Source organism: Salarias fasciatus, chromosome 1 (assembly GCF_902148845.1).
Source record: "Salarias fasciatus chromosome 1, fSalaFa1.1, whole genome shotgun sequence".
NCBI classification, from domain to species: Eukaryota; Metazoa; Chordata; class Actinopteri; order Blenniiformes; family Blenniidae; genus Salarias; species Salarias fasciatus.
The window spans coordinates 17,140,273-17,160,576 of NC_043745.1; the positions used below are offsets into that span (position 1 = coordinate 17,140,273).

Below are 20,304 nucleotides of genomic sequence, written 5' to 3' on the forward strand. Positions count from 1 at the left end.
TTGTTTTTTCTTTTTGTAGAGGGTTGTGGGGTAGGACAGGGGGTGCAGGTTCGGACGTTGGAGGCCGCTCCAGAAGGCCTTTTGACACCCAAAGTAAAAGCAGTTGGTCCCAGTGTCCTGGAAATCCGCTGGTCTCCTCCCCAAAAACCAAATGGAGTCATCACCTCATATCATGTATACAGGTACCACACTGAGTAATAATAGGGACACTCAGCAATGCGGTTGTAGTCCTTTTAAATTCCTGTTCAAAAAACATAAAGCTGCTGTTCATTTATCAACTTTTTCACATTGTCATGTAAACTTTAATAAATGTGATAGAATCTGCTCACCACACAGTTTAAGAAAAATACTGTATTTGCAATGCATTTCATGTGGGAACTTCCTTAGTTGCTTGATCTCTGTGCAGCTTGACACAACTTTTGTCAAAAATAGCCTCGTCACAGAGTCACAAGCAAAGCTGCACCTGTAACAATTGAGGGATGCCTCTGAAAAGTGGTGTGGCACTTCTAATCTAAGACGACCCCTGAGCAAACAGAGCGCCGTGGGATAGATGTGTCTGATGTAAATTAAGAGTTAAATGCACTTGCAACAAACTCGGTAGCAGACGTTAGCATCGCCAAGAAAAAAAGAATCAGCAATCTGTGTTCATGCCTTTAATAGGTAAGATACAATCATCAGTCTGTATAATCCCAGTGTGTTATTTCTCACTAGGTTTACCTTTTCAACTATATGAAACATCTCCTCATGGCTGTTATGAATACACATATTCTTTGGTGGTGCAAATATATGGTACAAATACTCACCTTTTCATACAGACAGAAAGGGACGATTTGGAAATGAGTCTTGAGATAAATGTCTTTGTACTTTGTGAATGTGTATCAGTGTGTGTGTGTGTGTGTGTGTGTGTGTGTGTAGTAATGCATGCTGAAGGTCGTGGTCTGCTTGTTGACCAAAGAGTTTGTGATCTGTATGCAGGGTCAGACCAGACTAAGCCCTTTAAGTCCTCAGGAAACACACATTAGCATAGCGGCTCGCACACACAAATATACACACACACTGACACATCTGGCCTGATCAGACTGAGGCAGACAGGGACTTGGATAAAACAGGAAAATCTCTCTCTCGTACACACACCTGAAACCCATCGTAATCACAGACAAATGGGCTTACCAAGGCATCAGGGTGCTTGCATCAGCCAATGACCCACACACAATGTTTAAGGCGTGATGTTCCATTTTTAATTTGGATTCCACACAAACTAAAGACCTATCCACTCCTGATAGGTAAGGTATGATCAAAACTAACCAAAATCAGTGTCCGTACGCTGTCTAGTGTGATCGCGACAATGTGAAGCACAAGTGCATCAAAGACTGGAGCTCTCAAGCAAACACAGAAAGACATCTAAATGCAGGGATGCATTTCGTGATTTTGACCCCTCTTGGTTGAAAAGTTGACTGTGGCCTTAAGTCCTACAGTGAGAGGGCTTCTTGGATAGCCTTTTTCATGGCCTTAAGACTGATGATAGCCTATGATAATATTCTTACAGTCTTAAATATTACACAGTCACCAACCCAATCCAGATAAAATTGTGTAACAATGTGAATAACACTGTTACTACACCATCATTCTACCTTTCTTACTAAATTGACTTTGATATGACGCCATCAAGCGTTCTGACACTCCTAAGTTTATGAAATCCTCATTACACATTATAGGAGGGAACGAAGCTCTAAGTCAGGAGACTTGAGATGCAACATGTGACGAGAGTCAGCTCTGGCAGCAAAGCTTCATGGTATAAGAGACAGCAAGTCAGCTTGTTGGGGACACAACATATGTGAGATATGTAAATATAATGTGTAAATATGCAAATTAGAAACAGTGTTCTTAAATGCATGGAATTTGCTCAATAGTCGTGCTACAGTTGTGTAAGACATGCCTGTGGACAGAAAACAAGCAAAGCTGAACGCAGTGAAGAAGTACAGGAGCTGCTAGATGAGAGACCCCAACTTGCATGAAGGTTGACTTCTCATTTATTGTATTTTGTAATTAGCAAAAACTAAACTGAGACAAATTGATGACAGCAAATGTCTATGAGATTTTTTTTTTTTTTTTTTTTTTTAAAGGAGTTATGCTTTGTTATCTTCTAATGCACATAAATCAAGACGTGTGCAGGGCACTGTGGCTTCCAAAAGTAAACTGAATATTTCCATATATTCTGAAAACTCCTTTGCCTACCCTGTTCACAGTTCAGTGAACAAGGTTATAAATGATGCAGGACAATGCCTCCTGCTCTTTGGTCACTTTTACATGGAGGGTTTTGGTAAGTTTTCATCTGGAAGTGCGACAGCACCGCGCAATGTTGGCGTTGTCTCCCTAATAGCTGATGTCTCATTTAATTCCATTCCTAACTCCAATTGTTTACATTTATGATGTAATTTTAGACAAAAATATTTTTAACATTTCCATTGTTATTATGCATGATGTAACAATTTTTATTATACTTTGTTACCCTAATGGCCCACAGATAGGAGATGAGTCCACACAACCCAAAACAAAATCATCATAAAATCAATTTTTCATGTCTGAGAATCACCTTGTGCCACACACTCATGGGGATACTGATACATGCATTAATATTTACTTTTTTATACAGTGCTGCTGTAAATGAGAAATTGAAAGCTTTGATGGTCTCTGACTTGTAAAAATGCATTAGCTGCATTGTGTCCTTTGCCTCCTAAAATAAACCGTATGAAAGAGTTAATTCAAAAATGCGTTCTCTTCAGACGTCCTTTCGGAACAGAGGAGGAGCTGCTGGTTTTCATCTGGTCCACTGGGCCTCTTGACTTTTATGATGCAAGTCCTTCTCTGCGGCCCTTCACCTACTTCCAGTACAGAGTCCGGGCCCACAACTCCAAAGGCTCCGTCCTGAGTCAGTGGGCTTTAGGGCAGACGTTAGAGGCACAGCCACAGGATATGGCCCCTCCCATCGTTACACCCTCTGGTAAGTACACTTAAGCATATATAGACTGGCACATTTGAAACGTTCTCGTACTGTAAAAAATACTGTTTACTTTGATAGGTGCCTACTCGGCTCACTTGAAATGGAGCGAACCTGGACTCCCCAATGGTCTCATTTCCCATTATAGACTCTTTTATAAGAAGCACCAACAGGATCCAACACTCAACTCAACCACTGTCACTGCTCTTACTGTGAAGGTAAATACACACACACACACACACACACACACACACACACACACACACACACACACACACACACACACACACACACACATATACGGCTATTATGGTCCAATCAGATCTCCAAATTGCAGGTTAAGTGTCTTCAAATGTTTAGGTTTCTATAGATTGACAGGAATGGAAAAAGATAGAAAACCTCGGTCCTGTAGTACAAACCTGTGTTTTCTCTTATCAAAGTAGCTTCAGGGTTAACCCTGCGTTTTCCACACTGCGACGCTGGTTCACTTCTCACCATGGTAACTTGTGCTGCAAGGCTAACCTGCTCCAAAGCATTAACGTTCTGAATAAGAGATCACCGAGTATAACAGTTCTGTCTCCTGACCAATCAGATCTCTTAAAAGTGACCTGCCCATTCTTAGAAGATCCTGATTGGTGTAGGGCTCATGAGAGGAGCGCTTCGGAGAGAAAACTTTTTTATGGATAGATGCAATGCTTTTGACGTAATTAAAAAGAACCCTGTCAGTAACTGCTTTGAAGTATGTTTTTGGACTTGTACTTTTGGAACAGTATAATATTGTATAATTTTCACAAAGTTACACATTAACAGAGATGGAAATTTTCTGCCAGCATTTTTCCGTGGCTTTTGCTGCTGCAGCAGTGTTGCTTTTGGCCGGGACAATGTTTGAATTCTTCGTATTTTTGGAGAAAATATTGTTAAGTGATACAAGCTGCTCTGCAGGCTTTGCGATTGGTCAGATGCAGCAAACACCCCCTTTTTTTGTGAATGTGCATTGATCACCATTGGTAAGAGGCCTGCGTTGTATTACCAAGTTGATATTCAGCTTAATCGCTTATCAAGGATTGCATGTCTGGGTTGGTCAACCCAAAAATTTTAGCAATATCCCTGACATGTTGATCCCACTTTATAGTAGAGACCCCTGAACTGATACAATATATGTGGATCAATGCATCAGAGATGCAGTCAGTGGGTACGACATTTGTCTGAAAGGTTCGGCGATTATGCGAGAGCCTGCTTGTGTATGTCGGTCTATTGTCATAAGTGTGAAAAAATTTAGACTCTACCTGTGGTTCTGATACCATCTGTTTGCCAGCAAGGGGCCTAAACACACACACACACACACACACACACACACACACACACACACACACACACACACACACACACACACACACACACACACACACTTTCCATTGCCCCTTATTCTCTAGGGCAGTGGTGAGCAACTGGTGGTCCGCGGGCCAGTTTTGACCCGTGAACAATATTATCTGGCCCGCCTGATGATTTAGAAACTCTGAGGCACCAGATTCACGGAGACCATGACATTGTGCATTAACTTGTCGGCAGCCAGCTCCTCTGAAACTGCCTCCATTACCTGTTTGAAAACATCTGCGTCAGTGAATGGCTCATTGTGCCGTGCTATCACCCTGTTGCTTTGGGAAGCGCTCAGCTGAGCAACCGGCGTCAGTTAGCTGTTAGCTTAGCTGTTAGCCACCAGTGAACTAGCTAGTTTTGAACGATTCATTCATACTTTTAACATCACTGGGCAGGACGCGATCTCAACATCTGAGACAATGGAAAAGAGATTAAAACGCTGCGTGTCTCGGACAGAAGGGGACAGGTTGTCAGTGATGGAGAGTCTAATTCTGAGAGGAACTGTTGATAATAGTGTAACTGCAGCTTGGGGAGAATGAGTGAAAAGGATTGTGGGACATTGCTGAGTTTGGCGTGGTTGTTTTTAAGTTTGTGCGTTTGTTGTTGTTTTATCATTATCTGTCTTTGTAAATTGTGTGACACTGGGAGAGAGAAGGATGCTGCAGTTTACTTTGCTGCTCTGTGTCGTGATGCTTTTGCCTTCCAAAGTGAAAATCACATTGTGTTCACAACAAGTTTCTTTGTTCAATTTTAAGTTTGCGGAGTCGATGCTGCAGTATGTTCAGCTAACAGAAAAAGAAGCAGTTATTCTCAAAACTGAAATGATACACAATTGTTAACAGTATGGAAAGGGGAAACATATTTTGAGAAAATTTTATTTTAATTTACTCTATGTATTTCACACACATTTTGGTGATTATAGACAGCAGCTATGTTAACATCAGGCTACTATTGTAAGGTATTTCATAATTCAGCTTACCTATGTGTTTTTTTTTTAATGAATATTTTAAAATTTTTAGGATTCAAGTACAAGTATCTAATATCAGAACCTGGAACAACAATTCCTCCACAAACATCAAAGTTGTAAGGGTGAACAGCTTAATCAATGACTTTTCATGTACATAAGAGAAAGAATCATACATACATGCAAACATGGCATACGAGGGAGGTTTCTTTTTTGTTTGTTTTTGACTCCACAGATTGGAACAGTAAACAAAACAGACCTCCTAGTGAATTGCTTGGACAAATATTGGCTCAAGGCCACATGAAGTTGCCAACCCCTGTTCTACAGCCCGGAGCTAGTTCTCCTACATGGGTTTTTTTTTTTTTTTTTTTAAACAACACAACACTATAAAGACATTCTCTCTGCCTCTGGATGTACAGATATGTACCCATATAGACTGAAATGAGCCGGTATCTCAGTAAGAGATACAGAGTAAAAGTTCACCCAGAGTTGCAGTTAGCCAATCCCATCCTCTCTGCACTGCAATGCTAAAATGACGTCTTCATTTGTACTATTAGCTTAAAATACTCTATTTGATTCCCTTGAAAAACAAAAAGTTGATCTACCTATGACTGCATTAAAGTGGAGGACCAAACAAAGCCTGATGAAAGTAAGTAAAGAAATTCAAACAAAACAAATCTAGATTTGCCCGTGTAGGCAAGAAAGCAAATAAAAGCAAGAATAAGTGAGAGAGGAATGGGGAGGAACAAGACAAGTGAATGAACAAGAGGGGGGTGAGACAGAGTGATAGATGGGGAAAGAGTGAGGAGGACGAAGCAGAAAGAAGAGGTAGAACTATAGATCTATATTCTGTCCATACGTGTGGCCTCTTCTCCCTCTGTGACCTTTGGCTTGTCACTCATAATTAATACAAGATGTAAATGGAGACCTTTCACCTTCTCATTGATATGGAACACTCTGTGTGTGTGTGTGTGTGTGTGTGTGTGTGTGTGTGTGTGTGTGTGTGTGTGTGTGTGTGTGTGTGTGTGTGTGTGTGTGTGTGTGTGTGTGTGTGTGTGTGTGTGTGTGTGTGTGTGTGTGTGTCTCATTGACATGGCATAGACTCATTTTGGTGGCGGTCATTTGTCATGCAGTTGCCTTTGCCACACGCACTGCGTTGTTTAGCAATTGACAATGAAAGTGTAAATGAGAGACAAAAGTTCTCAGACTATTAGGTAAAGAGCAGCCTTTTTAAACAGCTGTTTAAAACAATTGTGCTTTGACTTTCTATAGGTTACGAATGATTTTCACCAAAGTTGTCATAAATTAAGAAGTTGTTAACAAATGTGTGAATTGCAGATGTTTTATGTGGTATTGATTGGTTACCTTTCCTTTTAATTTTAGGTCTTTATTGGTGTTGACGAGCTTCCCAGTCTATTCGTTGGAGACTTGAAAATGTATATGCCTTTCTTACAACTCATGGCTGTTTGATGTAAACTCAACTTTATGTGGCAAACAACTACATTTGATAACGTCCACCGCTTGTGTCTTGTGTAGTTGGTGACATGAGTGAGGCACAGAAAGGAATGTGTACTTATACCAGAGGAGCCAGACATCAGCTACTGGTTGACGGAGCAGTTGACAGAGAGTCCAGGAAAAGACAGACCAATCTGTGCACCGCCTGGATTGATTGGCGGTGGGGTCAAGATGGCTGCTGTTTAGATTTACTAAAGAAAAATTGGGAAATGTAACTTCCCGTGTGCTTCTGTGTATCGGACCTAACAGCTGACTCAGGGGTGAATTAGGTGAAGAAAGGATTATTTTGATTGAAGTTTTTGCAAACTGAAGAAGGGAGGGCGCATGAGGTGAGGCCAGAGAGGAGCCAGCTGGTTCGGCGGGACGGGGATCCATGGGAGTGAAGAGCTGGAGCTGAGGATCGGCGGTGAATCCTCCACAGAGATGCCAACAGGTGAAAGAGCTGCAGGGCAGGCAGAAACTGAGCAAAGGGACCCAGTGGATCAGTTAAACAAGTCCCAAGGGAAAACAGTTCAACTTAGATGATCTAGACTGAGAAGCAAAATACCACATGAAGTTAACGGACGAGAGAACTGGAGTCTTTACGCTGGTGTTGATGATGATGGATGTCAGGTGTGCCGCTCAGCCAGAGAGGTGGTCATGCACACTCCTAACATCACAGACACGCAGGGGAAGGGAGATATGGAGGAAAACACACAAGCATGGCAGAAGTAGTGACGGGATCACTGTCTTGGATTACCTGGAATTCCGATTTCTGGTGTTGTTTTCACCTTATCTGGACTTGAGATAACTCACTGTAGATAAATGTGGTTGGATGGTATCAAAAACACGCAGATATGGTTCCTGTAGCAGTAGCAGCATTTGAGGTGGTGACACCCCAGACTCAGAGTGGCTGCAGTAGATCCCAGAACAACAACATTTGAAGCCTCAGTCTGGAGGAGCATGGTTCTCCTGAGATGCTGCGCAGAACCCGCAAACTCCCAGGACTCTGGTAAAATACCTAGAGTGGTTTTTTTTTTTTTTTTTTTTTTTTGGGTTTTTTTAAAGTAGGGCTGTGTATCGGTATGTCGAGGCTCAGATTGGAATTATTTAACTGTTTCTTATTTAACTGTCCATTTTTATTGATGTACAATGTCCATTGCATTTTGATTTTTTTTGTATTATTTTGAGTCTTTTTCTGCCTATGATATAGAGATTTTATGCTTAATTCCAAAGTTGAGAAATTGTATTTGCAAATTATTATTTTCTTGATTTATTCATAGCATTTTAAATGTGCAATAAACATCAAATGAAAAAAAGAATATTCTACGGTTCATAAATGATAATGCCAGGATTCCAATTTAGGGCCGGCAGGTAGAATTCCAGCCTGGGCAGGTCCGATTTGGTATATATGTTTGTGTATTTATCCAAAAAGAAGCCCCTACTCACAAACTGAAATATTATGAGATATTCCAAACATAAACCAATCCACCTTACCCACCACATAGCTACTCGTCAACTTTTTCTTTTCTTTTGTTTTCACTCTTCCACTGTGTTGCCAATTTAAAAATTAGTTTTGTAGAGTGTGTGTGTGTGTGTGTGTACACATACACACACATGTCCATTTAGTGTGTGTGTGTATTGATCTCAGGCTGGGCTGGGAACCCTGCTCTGTGCCAGCTTGGCTGATTAATGGGGTCGTCATGGCAATCGGACGGAATGAGGGTATGAAGCGCAGGCGGCCAGCCTCACTAGACCCCTACACGCTGCCTCAAACACGCACACACACACACACACACACACACACACACGCAGACACAAATTTACCTTCTATGCCTTACACTTTTTTGACATGCTAGTCACTCAGTCCTATTGTGCTGCCTTTCTTCTGCAACACTTCTCTCACTTCACATTTCCCTTAATTATTTTCTCTCTGATTTTTTCATTGTGTCATTGCACTTTAATCATTTTTTAACATGATATTTTCTTTATTTTGCACAAACCCCTTTGGCCCTTTGCCACTGGAGATAACTCTTATCCGCTGTTTTACTTTTTTGTTTATCTTTTCTAAGCCTTCTGTACCTTCTTCAGTCCCTGCTGGCTTCCTTTCAGCCTTTCAGTGTCTCATTTTCAGTCTTGCTCATTGCTCTACCGACATCTGCATCCACCCCACACTTATATCTTAATGTCATCACCCCGCTCTATTCCATTTGCGCTCCTCTCTCTCCAGTTTTACTACCTTCTTTTACTTCAGCCACCCTTTAACCCTTTTCCCACACAGACTCTCTTCATCTCCTGTCTCGTCCCTTACTCCTTGCGCACCCTTCCATTTACTTCTCTGCTCTCCCTGGCATCTGTCTTGCATCTCTCTTGTTTCAACCTCTTGCATTTCCCTGCATACCACCTCCCTCTGTCTCCTCCTTTACTCCGCTGTCCTTTCCTCCCTCCCTTGGCTCTTCCAGATGTTACACTGTGGCCCTTGGGATCGCTGGTGAAGGGAGACCTTGTGCACACGTGTGTGCGCGAGTGTGTGTTCCTCTGCGTGCGTACATATGTCTGAATCTGGTTGCGCGTGCCTGTGTGCATGCATAACATTTTTGTTTGTGAGTGTATATGCAACAGTGTGTGTGTGTGCGCGCGCATGTGTGTGTGTATGTGTGCTGTATTAATACATCCCATTGATCAGAGCAGGACCCCTGACAGTCATCATCCCTGAGAACCATCTGGCCGACGCCTGACGCTCCCTCACCCAAACAGAAGCTGACACCCTATTAATCTGCAACCACCATGCATACATACATGTGCGCGCGTGTGTGTTTGTGTGTCTGTGTGTATGTGTTTGCGCGCACGCACGCACGTGCACACTGCAAATGAGTAGTCAAGTGAGCGCGTGTGGAAGAGGCTGTGTGTAAAAGGTTACGTGTGGTGTGTGCGGTAACATTTATGCGATGTCTTCTGTGTATGTGTTTATGTGTGCCTGTGCTCCGAGTCCAAACTGTGCACACACATCCCGACGTGTACACGCACCACTCTGCCATCCGCCAACAACAGCCGGCGCTGAAGGGAGCTGAAGGGTGCTTGGAAATTAAGGTTATTACACAAATTGAGCCATATGGTCTAAATATTTCAGAGCTGAAATTTACTAGGCAATAAAAATGGCCCCTACCTCGGTAATGGTGTAAATTACAGCTTAACCACCAGCGCTAATGATGTCCTTCTGTACGCCCCGTAACCAACCGTACATGAAGGACACATTGTTTAAAAAATACCCCAGGAAAAGCAAAAGAGAGAGAGGGAGAGGAGGGAGAGAAACAAAGAAGAAGGGGCGAGGGAAGAGGAGGATGGATGAAGTAACAGAAGTGAAAGTGGTGATGGAAGTCTGGGATGGAGAAATGGGAGACAAAAAGGAAAAGAGGGGCCGTGATTAATATAGGAAGTGAAGGTACAGAGTCAGGGCTAGCAGCATGTTTACAATCTGTTAGTTTACCATTAAGAACGTCGTCAGAGTGTGGGACAGCAAGGGCCAGCCGGCAAACTGTGTCTGTAAGCATGTGCGTGGTGGTGGTGGTTGTGGTTATGGAGGGGTGGAGCGGCACTCGTCCATTCGACACGAGGAGTCATAGTGCAGTGGAAAGGTGTGTAAGGTTAGACCTGCTATCAGAATGCACAGTGTGTTTGTCTGCTCCCATGTTGAATGATTAGGTAGGGCCACTAAAGTAATGGAGTTAAACACACGGTGGAGCACATACGGTGAATATAGATTTATTGACTGGATATACGTAGTTAATCACTTATGAGTTTCGCCACAATATGTGACGATGCCAACAAATTGGCCGCTGTCTCGTCGGCAAATCAAAGCTGCGGGTAACATTGAAATGACTGAAGTGTGTATGAGGTTGAGCTTCCTTTTGACTTCAAACTCATCTTTGTTTTTCACGGTCTACGTTCAAAAGCTGCTTTCAACTTTCGTCAGATATTGTCATAACTAACAGCTGGGCAGCACCACACAGTTGGTGCAGAGTTGTTGTTTGTGAATCTCCCCTTACGGTACATCCCAAACATGCATTGTTGGATGGAAATCTTGTAACTGTGGATACCATTTGAGTCCCGTGAGCTCATCATAAAGAAGACATTTTGAAATTGGAGCTTTGTGACTCTGCAGGAAGTCGCTGTCAGAATGTACTGCATTGGGCACTGAAATGGACAGAAATGGTCACAAACAATACTTACAGCAGGGTGTGAAGTTCAAGCAACACCTTAACCAAGAGTCACAAAAAACATTAAAAAATAACCTTCACTATTACACTACCAAAGGTTCAGAGGAGAATGAAGATACTTATTTAACATATCGGACAGTCAACAATGTGAACTGCTTACCAGAGGCCACGTGTCAGGAACGAAGCTGACTCTATAATCATGAAAGCAAGACACACTAAACAGCAAAGAAACACTTCTGTAAAGCATTTATTTTTAAATGACCTGAATACCCACAAGGAAAGTTTAAAGGGAGAAAGGCTCAAAAGTGTCAATGTTTGTGTGTAGGTAACAAGTATGTGTAAAAATGCATTTGTGTCTACATTTATTTCTATTTATTTTCTGTTGCATAATTTTTTTATTGTTTTTAATCCACATACCTGCACACTGGGTGTTTGTGACCTGAATCATTAACTTAATGTATGGACACGCATGCTAAACATTTTGATGATAGGCAGCTTTCTTTAAATATCATTTTTTTACTTGTTTATTTACTTTGATTTTATTTTCTGCTGTAATGATGTGGATAATGTTCTCTTGATTGACAGCAAATTCCTCAGGACCAGCTGAACGTTTTTAGTGTGACCCACCTGAATATGCCCTTCGTTATACACATAAGCACATCAAGCTCATATTCTGATGACTGCCTCCAGCAGGATAACACACTCATATCCTGCCACCTTCTCAAACCGATTCCTTGTTCTTGTGCTGTCACCAGACCTCAGTCCATTAGAGCATCATTGGGATGTGTTGGGACAGGAGATTTACATCGTGGATGTGCAGCAGCTGTGTGATCTATCATGTCAATCTGACATTGATGCTTTGTTTAATCGATGACTTGGAAAAAAGGCAGCTCTTAAGAGTAAGAGGTTCTAACAAGCATTAGTGAGGTGTCCCTAATGTTTTGGCTCGTGAGGACAAATTCCAGTGTTCAGATGTTTACTCCTGAGCAAAGCAAACAGATAAGTTAATCATGAGATGGAAACGAGGTAGCTTAACTGTAGCTACAGCTTTACTTGTTGCTATTAACCCTGCGCTGGGTTATTATTCCGCTGAACCAGGGAAGAGAGGGAGTGGAGGAAGCGACGTGGGCAGAGGAGGAATAACAAGGCTTTGCCCTTGCTCTCAGTGACACCCTTTAACAAATGAGGGAGACAAAGGAGTGGCGGAAAGAGAGAAATGCAGAGCTGAGTGCACAGAGGGTGAGGAGAGAGGGATGAGGAGGTTAAGAGAAGAGGAGGGGACAGGTGAAGAGAGGAAGGAAGGATTAGAGGAGAGGATGAGGAGACTCAGATGCAGAGTTTGTTAGGCCCTCGGCCTATCAGACCCCTTAGTTAGAGGTCTCCATCTCTGATTGGAGGGCTCTCAGCATTCTGCATAAACAGCCAAATAATCAGGCTGCAACACTCCCTCTTCTCCTCACTGCAATCTTTCTCTTTGTCTCCTCATTTTTTTTTCTCAACTCCTCCCTCTAGCGCTTTGTCCCGCTTCTTCCTACCTCCATCACTGCTGTTTCTGTCTGGGGTTTCTCTGCCGCTGTGTCAAATTACAGTTTTTATGTTACACTCTTCCTCCATCGTCGTCCCCTTCATTCCCTCTTCTTCTCGGTCCCTCTTTGAACTTAGTTTTTGTATTCTCATACTTTCTGCTCTCGCCTCTGTCTTCTTGCTGCCGCTCTCGAACACACCCTCTTCCTCTCAGTAATGACAGGTTGTGTGTTATTGTGTGTCTGTCTGTGAAGGGGCCGCATCGTTCAGTGTAGTGCTCTCCACTTGTCATCACTTTCAAGGAATGCCGAGAGTCTATGAGTGTGAGAATAAAAGAGTGTGAGAAAAAAAGAGTATATTTGTGATCAGTGAGTCCATTCAGCTTTGGAAGAAAGTGTGTGGGTGTGTGACTTGTAACTGAATCCTCATGTTTTTGTTGCAAGTGGGCCATATTTAGTGTTGAGGAGGCTTCTCTGAGGCTGCCTCACAGCCTGGGCATGAATGTGGAGTCTAATGTCCATCGATTCGTAGTGAAGAAATTAAAATGATTGGAACACTGAAAAGGTAACTCTTGGATCTAAAGGCTTGTTTTCTCATCCACTGCTCAAGAACTAATAGTTTAAATTTTGTTTTGACATCCCGATTATTTTTTTCTTTTCCTTTTTTTTCTGGCCTTAAAAGTTTTGACTGTTTACAGCACAGTGGCTGTTGTTTTCAGATATTTGAATGTACAGTTTTTTTCTCATTGACGGTTTATACTAATAATAATATCATAATAATCACTTTTTTAAGTATTAAATTTCATATGTTTAAATAAATACTGGTACTACTACTACTACTTACTACTAACAATAATAATAATATTAAGAATTATTATTATTATTATTATTATTATTATTATTATTATTATTATTATTATTATTATCTTATTAAAAAACTAATTAAATGCAGAAATCCTTTCTCCATTTATTGTCATTAACCATACTATACCTCATTCACATTGTCCAGTCCTGTTTGGCCACATCACTGATATACACAGACTTGTATGTATACATGCACAAACCAAATATGCTGTTCCCGAGGTCTCAAGCTGCCAAAGCCAATCATAGATGTCGGTGTGAAGTGGGCATGCCTGTTCCAGACCCCTGCAGTCCCTCGCTACATCTGTGCTGGCCGCAGACAAAATGCATGCCTAATGGCAGTCTGTGTGTTTCTTTGTGCATGTGTATATGTGTCGCACGGACGTCTGTATGTGTCAGGGTCTGTCTAGCGCACCCTGACTAGCAGGGACACCCATGCAGGGCATTTGCAAACAGACACAGGGCAATTGTTCCAGTAGCATTGAATTAGGCATGCACAAATAAATATGCGCGCGCTCGCACACACACACACACACACACACACACACACACACACACACAAACTTGGCTTGAGAGCTTGGCATGGGGTGCAAGAGAGCAGCGTGCAGTGCACTGGCTCACCTCAGAAACCTCTGAAAACAATTACTGCTCTCACAGGGCCGGTCAGGGCACAGCTTGTACTAATAGACTGAACAATCAAATCAAGTCGAATTGAACTGAATTTTCTTGAATGGAATCAAACGGTGACTTTTCGTTCTATCTGATCAAAACACTTTTCATCACACAGTGAAAATAACTAAGACGTATAAGAAAAGGTGAAAAAGCTTGCTGCTGTATTATCTGTTCTGGACTTAATACGACACAGCAGAGGGGCCAGAGTGGGTCTGTGTAGAGAAACATCCCAGAGGCAAATCAGTTGGTCCCCATTCACCTGTCATTAGGCATGGTTCTTTCATGTATGTTCTCAGGCACTCGTTTCACTTCTACCTGCGTGCATGTGCGTGCGCCTGCGTGTGTGTTTAAGAAAGACAAAGAGCGAGTCATTTTCGTGTATGTGCATGCATGTGTGTAGCCATATGCTAATGTTGGTCTGTCTCGCTCTCTCTGCGGGGCCCAGTGCTGGGGCCTTTGTGAGATAATCAGCATAATTCTTTTGACAAATACACATGGTTATTCTTAATTAGTATCACACACTGTCCCCCGGCTGCACCATGCCTCTCTACCTGAATATCACACACGCTCACACATCCCGATGTGCGCACCCACTCTCACACACACTTCGAGGGACACATGGGCACAGGGCTGGACGCTTGCATATGGGGTCTTGTTAGGATACATGCAAAAGGCACACACTTAAACACACATTTCTGGATATGTGCATAAGGTGCAAGCGAGAACGTGCACACTGACCCTTTTTTGTATAGGCTACACATGCAGTCCAGAGGACGCCTGCTGAAGCTCAGCTCACACACCAAAGAGAAGACAGAATGAGGAAATAAAAGATTGAATAGATTGCCTCCTTGCCCTCAATGCTAAGTTGTGTTGAACCGTGTAAGATCCGAGAGCTCTTTAATGTATAAATTAGCAAGACCTTTTCCTGTCTCCTCTCTTTCCATATCGTCTCCTCTCTCTCTCTCTCTCTCTCTCTCTTGCTCAATCACTCTCTCACTCTCTCTGTCTTGTTTACACTCTCTCCTATCCCTCTTTTTTCTCTTGACTTCTTGCTCCCCCTCTGTTCTTTTGCATTTTGTATGAATAACTGGGGACTTTGATCATCTACACGCACATATGCATATGCTCACATTGAATCTACATTGACAAGAACCCTTTCCTTTCATATCATACATTGTGGCTCCTCACAAGATCTTCACAGGTTGCCCCTTCCTTTTCATTTCAGAAAGGTTTAACAGAGAAACCCCCCATTTATTCAAACCATTTTTGCTGGTACAGATGATCACGTCATGCTTGAAGTTGCTTTTGTTGCAGAAGGTGAAGCTCTATCTGAATGTAACGGGAGGTGTTGGATGTCTACTACCAATTTACTGTACGCTAGCTCTGAAAAGGATGTTGAAACATAAGACTGAATCCTCACAAGTACAAGACAGGGATACATGATTTTAGCTTTGGGATTCTTTCTCAGGTTTATTTCAAACAGCATCATTAGTGGGAATTCATCATGATAGTCTTCTATTCAGGTTGTGTTTTCTCTGGTAGTTTTGCATGTATTTTGTCCCGGCCTACATAATTCTTAATATGTGCCTTAAAAGACACAAGGAAAGTGTATGTTTTTTGTGTGTGAGTGTGTATTTGCACAACACGTGCCTCCCTCAATGTGTGTGTATGGGAGAGAAACAGTTATTGAGGGAGCTGTTAATGTAATGTAATAGTTGTGTGTTTCAGTGTTACACTGTTTGATTACAGCCAGTCTACGTGCCTGTGCGTGTGAATTTCACAGCACTTGATCGTCAAGTGTGTGTGTGTGATGTAGCGAGCAGGCCGTTAATGTGGTGTGTTTCAGTGATAAAGTGTTTGAATGTATTGCCATCTAGAGGCATGTAGCAGAGTCTCCACGCTCCTATAAAATCTGCCAGCGCCAGATGCTGCTATTGACAATGTGCATATGTTAACCGCTTTATAGGCCACATGCCTCACATATTTCACTGGCTTTTAAGGTAGAGAGATCTCTCATTCCCGCTCACTTAATCTGTCTCTCCCTTTTGCCACATCTATCTTTTTTCTCCCCCACTTTAGCTTTCTCCTCTCTTTTTTTTTACTTCGCTCAATCCTTCTCTGTCTTGCTCTTTCTCTCCCCCTCCCTCTATCTTTCCTTTTTTATTTGCTTCATCAGTTATTAACTCACTCCCCTATTACTTTTTTTTCCACCCTTTTCAAACTCTCTGCCCTACATTGCCTTACTTACTAATACTTCATTTAATTCCACCCTTGTTCCCTTTGTCTTTTTTCTCTCTCCCTCCACCCCTTTCTCCCTCTATCTTTTGCCATCCTTTCCCCACCCTTTCTTGCTGTGTCCCTCCCTCTCTCTGTCTAGTGAGAAGTGGTGTGATTTGCAGGAGGATTTAGCTTGTGTCTAGGGGCTTATTAATCCTATTTTACTGTGGATGAAAAATATGTTGGCTTCCAGACATGAAAACATTGAATACATGCTTTCTGGTTGTTGTTCAGACAGTTCATCCTTGGTGCCACGCTACGGTGATTTGTCAGGGTTTTCATTTGATTCAGTTTGAATTGGGCTCTTTTTGATCCTCTTGCCATTGCATTGAAGTGGTTTACCAGTTAATCTCTTTACATATGCTTGGTTATGTGAAAGCAAACAGTCCTGAACAGACAGTTTTTTTTTGTTTTTTTTTTGTCACTGCAGACTCGACGCTTGAAAGAAACATAGCCTGTGTTGTACAATTCACACGGATGCATTCTCACACTCGGAGAAACATCCCTGTCATAACTGCTTCAAAGCTCTCAGCCTTAAACAAACACAATCGAACAGGCGACGCTACATCCTGGAACCGGGTGCTCCCCGACAACCATGTCATCGCACGCCAGGGCCTTTTGAAAGAACAGTGTGTCTCTTATCAATTAGTAAATGGTGTTTCCACTGTAACACACACACACACACACACACACACACACACACACACACACACACACACACACACTCAGTGCCCCTATGTCTGCCAGGATGTTGGGCTGGGTCCCACTGCCTAAAGCTACTGGCAGACACCCTGAGTCTGTGTGTGTGTGTTTGTGTGTGTGATATGAAAGGGTGCATGAGTGACATAAACACTCAATCTGGAAGCTTTGAATTCACCCATGAGGGACGGCGGTCCGCCTGCCAGTCCCTCTCAGTCTCTGCCACTTCTCTGGTGTCTGCTTACTTTACCGTGGCAGAGTCTGTATGTTAAAATGTTGATATCACAAATCCCATGTTATGTCATCTTAGCTTGCCGCACATTTTCACTCCTCTTTTTAATGAGTAACAAACGGCTCTTTATCCAAACCGGATGTTTGTGTAACTAACTTACTCTCCCTTTCTTCTCTCATTTTGGCGTTCGACCCACTTTCCCGTTACCCTTGGCTGTTTCTTGCCTCTTTTACTCTTGCTCAATCATTCTTTTGTCTTAAACCCCTCTTTCTCTCCTACATCACCTCGTTGTTATTGTTGTTCTTTTCAGTTGCCTTTATTTCTTCTTTCTCTGTATCATTCTTTTACCTTTTTCTGTCTTCAAGGGTTCTGTCCGAGAGGCATCAGTCTACGGGCTTGAACCCTACACCCAGTACAGTCTGTGGGTGGAAGCTGTTAACAGCGCAGGTAGGATGGTGACTGCTAGTCACTCATTTAAAACATCATTTAGCCGCCGAACTTCGTCTGACTCTCAGGAGCTCCTCGTCCTTCAGGCAGCGTGTCCAGTCTGTGGGTGGATGTTAGGACCCTGGAGGCCTCCCCGGCCGGCCTGGCTAACTTCACGGTGGAGCAGAGAGAGCAGGGCAGGGCATTACTGCTGAGCTGGGATCAGCCCCGTGCTCCACATGGAGTCATCATGGTACGCAGAATACACACCATGTAATCGCCGAACACAGAAGAAAAGATGTGACGTTATTTTAGCAGCTGAAGACAGATTAGTAACAACGCAAAGGTCATTTATGGACAGATACATGTTTGTTTAAGTACATTTCCCACCAAACCATTTCCAGAAGCAGTTGGTCTTACTAAAATGATTTAATACATATCTTATTTCTTCACATATTTCCAGATAGGGTAAAAACGGGCAAATTGCCTAAAGCTGAAAATACTTTATCAGTCATACATAAGCAAGACACTCATGCCTGTTGCTCCTCTGTATCTTTCTGCTGTCACCGTCATATCTTACCTCAAATCCTCTGAAATACCTGATTTTCACCTTCATCCTCCTTCCAGATGTATAACATCTACAGTGAGGGAAACCTGGAGTTCAGTGGACTCTCGCGCAGCTTCCTGTTCCGCCGTTTAGAACCATGGACCGTTTACTCCCTCGCTCTGGAGGTTTGCACCTCAGCAGGCTGCACACACACACCTCCTCAGTACATCACCACGGCAGCAGCACCACCTGCTTCCCAGCTGCCTCCCAGGCCTGTCTTCATTGGGGCAGACCATGTGTCACTTACCTGGGGCCCTCCCTCCCAGCCCAACGGGCCAATTGAAGAATATCACCTGTTTGGGAGAAATCTGGAGGAGGAGGCGAGGGGAAGGAGTAACGAGGAGGACATCAAACGAGGGAAAGTAGGTGACAGTAAAAGTGCAATTTTGAAGATTTCTGACAAATGGCTCATTTGGAAGTTGGCCCAATATCATATCCAGATGCTGCGCATAAAAGCAAAACCTTTTCTCATGTTTTTTATTTTAATTTTTTTTTTTCGGGATGGAGACAGAAGTGTCAAATTAAAATTGTTCAATTTGAGAAAGCATTAATCATCCACGTTGTCTCCAACAGGTGCTCTTCAAAGAAACCTCCCCACAACAAGCCGAGCTCCTCTCCTACACAGTTACCGGTTTGCGTCCTTGGACGCAGTACGAGTTCAGTGTCTGTACTCACAACCCGGCTGGACACACCTGCAGTCCCTGGATAACTCTGACAACAAAACAAGCGCCCCCTCGAGGCCTCGCCCCTCCAACACTGAGTCATCTTCAAGGCCGGCCCAGCGAGGTCAAAGTTTCCTGGAGTGCTCCCCTCGAGCCTAATGGGGTTCTTCAGTCCTACAGGATTCAGAGAAACAATGTCAGCTTCTCATTCAGTTTTGACCCCACTGTGCTCAGCTACATAGATGAAGACCTCCTGCCATTTTCAACATACAGGTCCTTCATTTTATTGTTTTGTATTAACAGCTCTTGTTTCTGAATCCCTTGTAAACAAGAAAAGCAAAGCTTTATTTCTTCTTTTTTCTCTCTCCTTAGCTACTCAGTGATAGCCTGTACGTCAGAGGGATGCATCGCCAGTCCTCACACTAACATCACAACTCTTGAGGCTCCTCCTGCCTCAGTGGAGCCTCCCACAGTCACCTCTGTCACTTCTGACAGTATTGAAATTTCCTGGAGTAAACCAACAATGGAGAACGGAGAAGTGACAGAGTATGTGCTGAAAGTGAACAATGAAGAGGCGTATCGTGGGAGAGATCTGCGTCAGGTGTTGTCAGATCTGCAGCCACATACGTCTTATCAGCTGCTTCTGTTGGCTTGCACCAGCGGTGGGTGCACAGACAGCGTCCGTCGGTCCGTCGTAACTGAGGAGGCTCCTCCCACTGAGCTGCAAGCCCCGACTCTAAAGGTGTCTTTATGTAAAGTCTTTTGTGCCATATGCACCAAACAAAATTTATTTATGTATCTAATTATTTATCTTAACAATTATATTTCAACATTACCGGTAGATTTTTTGTTTTTGTTTTTGTTTTTTACTAATCCTTATAATTGGACTGATATCATGACTACTTATTCATCGGTATCAAACGCCACAGAGAAATCTTATAAATGTGACATTTGGCTTTTTTGTTTGTGTGTTTGTGTGTGTGTGTAAGGTTACTGGCCCAGAGTCGGTTGAGGTTAGCTGGAGACCCCCGGAGCGCCCCAACGGCATCATCACTGGCTACGAGCTCCACAGAGATGGTGAAATTGTCTATGTTGGCACAGACACTTATTACCACGACTTTACGCTTCTACCAAGCAAGGAGTACAGCTACGTGGTCAGAGCCAACAACAGCAGAGGTGCAGTGAGCAGCACAGCAGCCTCAGCAAAAACTCACCCCTCGGCTCCCTCTGGGGTGGCTCTCCCCACGCTAACGCCTTTGGGACCAACCCAGGTGGGTCATTCATCGGCTTTATGA

At 43.0% G+C, this 20,304-nt stretch overlaps 1 protein-coding gene across 1 annotated transcript in view; it reads left to right on the top strand.

Moving 5' to 3' along the window:
• Positions 1 to 20,304, top strand: part of ush2a (Usher syndrome 2A (autosomal recessive, mild)) — a 202,181-nt gene that overhangs the window by 170,103 nt on the left and 11,774 nt on the right. Inside the window, exons 71-79 of the mRNA XM_030094333.1 lie at positions 20 to 182; positions 2,784 to 3,001; positions 3,080 to 3,216; positions 17,680 to 17,761; positions 17,848 to 17,993; positions 18,368 to 18,709; positions 18,921 to 19,282; positions 19,382 to 19,751; positions 19,999 to 20,280. Coding sequence (XP_029950193.1) covers positions 20 to 182; positions 2,784 to 3,001; positions 3,080 to 3,216; positions 17,680 to 17,761; positions 17,848 to 17,993; positions 18,368 to 18,709; positions 18,921 to 19,282; positions 19,382 to 19,751; positions 19,999 to 20,280 — 2,102 coding nt within the window. The remainder of the gene's footprint in view (positions 1 to 19; positions 183 to 2,783; positions 3,002 to 3,079; positions 3,217 to 17,679; positions 17,762 to 17,847; positions 17,994 to 18,367; positions 18,710 to 18,920; positions 19,283 to 19,381; positions 19,752 to 19,998; positions 20,281 to 20,304) is intronic.